Source organism: Bison bison, unplaced genomic scaffold (genome assembly GCF_000754665.1).
Source record: "Bison bison bison isolate TAMUID 2011002044 unplaced genomic scaffold, Bison_UMD1.0 scf7180017860715, whole genome shotgun sequence".
Lineage (NCBI taxonomy): Eukaryota > Metazoa > Chordata > Mammalia > Artiodactyla > Bovidae > Bison > Bison bison.
The window spans coordinates 7395-10293 of record NW_011491287.1 but is presented as its reverse complement, the minus strand read 5'-3'; the positions used below and the strand labels follow the sequence as shown (position 1 = coordinate 10293).

Here is a 2899-nt window from a genome sequence, read left to right as displayed (position 1 = left end):
CGCCTCACTCGGAGGGCGTGGCCCGGCTATCTGTGTATCCGCGGTTCGGTCACTTCCTGTGGAGTTTCCCCAACCCGAGGAGGAGGGGGAAGAGGGCGAGGGGGAAGAGGGCGGTCGTCCGGGGTTAGGTTGAGGGGGTTGTTGGTCCGTTCTGGGCGGGGGATGACTCACGGCCCATCCCATCTCCCCGACGCCGTCCGCCCGCGCAGAGCTCTCTCCATGGCTTAGCGGAGGAGGCGGTGGCGAGCGGGGGAGGGGACTCTTAATTTGTTAGGGGGACCGGGCCGAGGCCCGACCGGCCTTTCAGGGCTCACCCGGGGCCGGGCGTCATGTCTCATGCGGCCGAGCCAGCTCAGGACGGCGTAGAGGCCAGCGCGGAGGGCCCTCGAGCCGTGTTCCTGTTGTTGGAGGACCGCAGGCCGGCCGACTCAGCCCAGCTGCTCAGGTGCGGGGCCGCCTGGGGCCGGTAGTGCTAACTGGGGTTCCTGGGGGCCTAATCTTGGGGCAGCGGGGACCAAGGACTGTGATTGGAGGCCCTTGGGCTAGACTTGGAGGACGTCTGGGCGCCCGACTTGGGGGGGCACTTAAGGAATCTGGCGGTGGCTTGCTTGAACTGAAGCTTAAAGGAGTCGTGGAAGTGCATTAAGGGAGGCCTGGTTCAGATTTGGGTGGCCTCTTGACTAGGTCTAACAGGGGCTGATTCTGTTGTGTCCAGAAACTAGTCTAAGGTTGCTGAGCTTTGAGTACTGAGACTCTGACTAGAGGCTGAATTTGGGGTCTTTGAGTCGGGTATGAGGGGACACTCTGAGGTGAGGCACTCACTGATTTGAAGGGACTTTTTCCCTTTGGGAAGGGCTCCTGGAAGAGAGATGTACCGTCTTGGGAGCTTGATGACTCCCAGTGGCTGGTTGCTGGAGGCTGTGTTTGAGGATAACATGACTCTAGAGGGATTTGGGGGTATCTCGAATATACTGCGTGGAACCATCCTTGTGAGTGTGTGAGTGAACAAGAAAAGCAACATTAGTCAAGACTTGATCAGAGTAATCCCCTCACCCTCCCACCCATCCAGCTGGGTAGTGGAAGAGCCGTCTTCCCAACACCCCTATAGGGGCTCAAATGGGAGACAGACAGGCAATGGAGATGGTGCCACCTCTTATCTCAGAGAAGGCCTCAGACCTTATTTCGGAATCCAGAGGAGGGTCTTGTTCCTACTACTGCCTGCCCTAGTCTCTCAGCCAGCCCCTTTCAACCCCTACACACACACAGACAGTTTTTGTGTTTTTTTTAATCTCACCTTTCCAGATTGTCTCTCCGGCCCTGGAGACAATCTTGAATCTGACCCTAGAGCTGGAATGAGCACCAATTGCACCATCCTTGCCTAGGTGGATCTTCTCTGACATCTTAGCCTCACTTCCATCAGAGGGCCTGGAAGCCCCAGCCCTCTTTGTGTATACCCTGCCTATCCCAGCCCTAGTGCCCACCTCTTCCAACTTCTGTGCAATGGATGTGTGAGCATGGGAGGGGGCTTTGCCTACTTTCTGCCTTGGGATTGTGCTGAGCTCAGCGGCTCCCTGAGCTTCCTCTTCCCAGCTTCCTGGGTGGTTTTAGGGCCCCAACTGTGGGTGAGGAAAGGGAGGAAGACAGATTCTTGGGGAGGGGCAAGAATTCTTGTCAAGTGAAGTCAATGACAATTTCAGGATTCTAAATCTTTGACTAAATTCAAGGATGCATATCCATCTGTCTATATGTTAATGTCCCTCATACATTAGGGTCTTGCACCCAGCATGGAGGGTTGAGTAGGAGCCTTTCCATAAATCAATTAACCGTCTTCTGATGTCTTTATAACAACTTAGAGCATCACAGTAGTGGCAGTAGTTGAAGGGGAGGTGTGTTCGTGGCTTCTCATTTTGTGTGTCAGCGGGTTTTGGTATTGGAGGTGCGTTTGTGTTTTGATTTATTCAAAAAACTGGAGAGGGCTGGGCAGGCTCCTCTGACCAAGAAAAAAATGTTCATATAAAGCGGATCATCCGCCCAAATTCTCCCTCTTTTAAATACAGATTGTTGGACCAAGGGGAGCCTGTTATTCCCATCTTGTTTTTGGATGCCTATTCGCATCCCACAAATTCTGGGGCAGGGTTGGTGGGGTGGCGGAGGGGCTCATTTGCAAAGTGGTGGATCCTTCAGTAAAGTGAATCAGCTACCCCAGTTCTCTTTGTGATGCATTCAGTTTGTGTTACAATAGACTGTTCTGCAGAGGGATCACCCTACTTGGACCAACGTGGGCTCACTTTCAGCAGCTAGGAAAACAGCGGGGGACTGTGGGGGCTGGGTGAACTCTGAATGCGGAGTCAGGAATCCCTCAAAGTGAATTGTCACTCCTAAATTCTTCATTTCTATTTTCCTGAAACCCAGGTTGTACACGTGATTGTTAGATCGAGGAGCTGGGATCCAGGCTTATTATTTTGAATCTTAAGGAACTATGGGTAACACGGAGCAAAAGAGAGCGGGGAGGGAAGAAGACCTGGGAATTCATGGTGGTGGTTTTAGCAAAGTGGCGGAACGCGAAGGCTACACTCGGTTCTCCTCCCTCTTGGTGTGTGCTTCTGTTCTGTCTCTCTGTGCGTGTGTGTGTGTGTGTGTGTGTCTGTCTGTCTGTCTGTCTTAGGGGAATGATGTCTGCATAAAATCACTGACCATTACCCCTGCCTTTTCCCCACCCGCAGCCTGAACTCTTTGCTTCCGGAGTCCGGGATTGTTGCTGACATCGAGTTAGAAAACGTCCTTGATCCTGACAGCTTCTACGAGCTCAAAAGCCCACCCCTATCGCTACGCTCAAGGTATGTCTTCTCTGACTTCCCCTCCCGGTTCCTCAGGCACCTCCATCCCCTCTTGATGGGCC

General features: G+C 53.3%; 1 protein-coding gene across 1 annotated transcript in view; it reads left to right on the top strand.

Moving 5' to 3' along the window:
* Positions 1-73: 73 nt before the first annotated feature.
* LOC104982829 (transcription factor E3-like) overlaps positions 74-2899 on the top strand; it is a gene marked incomplete at its 3' end in the record, with an annotated part of 7283 nt that continues 4457 nt past the window's right edge. Inside the window, exons 1-2 of the mRNA XM_010832277.1 lie at positions 74-445; positions 2724-2873. Of these exons, the coding sequence (XP_010830579.1) occupies positions 330-445; positions 2724-2873 (266 nt within the window). The remainder of the gene's footprint in view (positions 446-2723; positions 2874-2899) is intronic.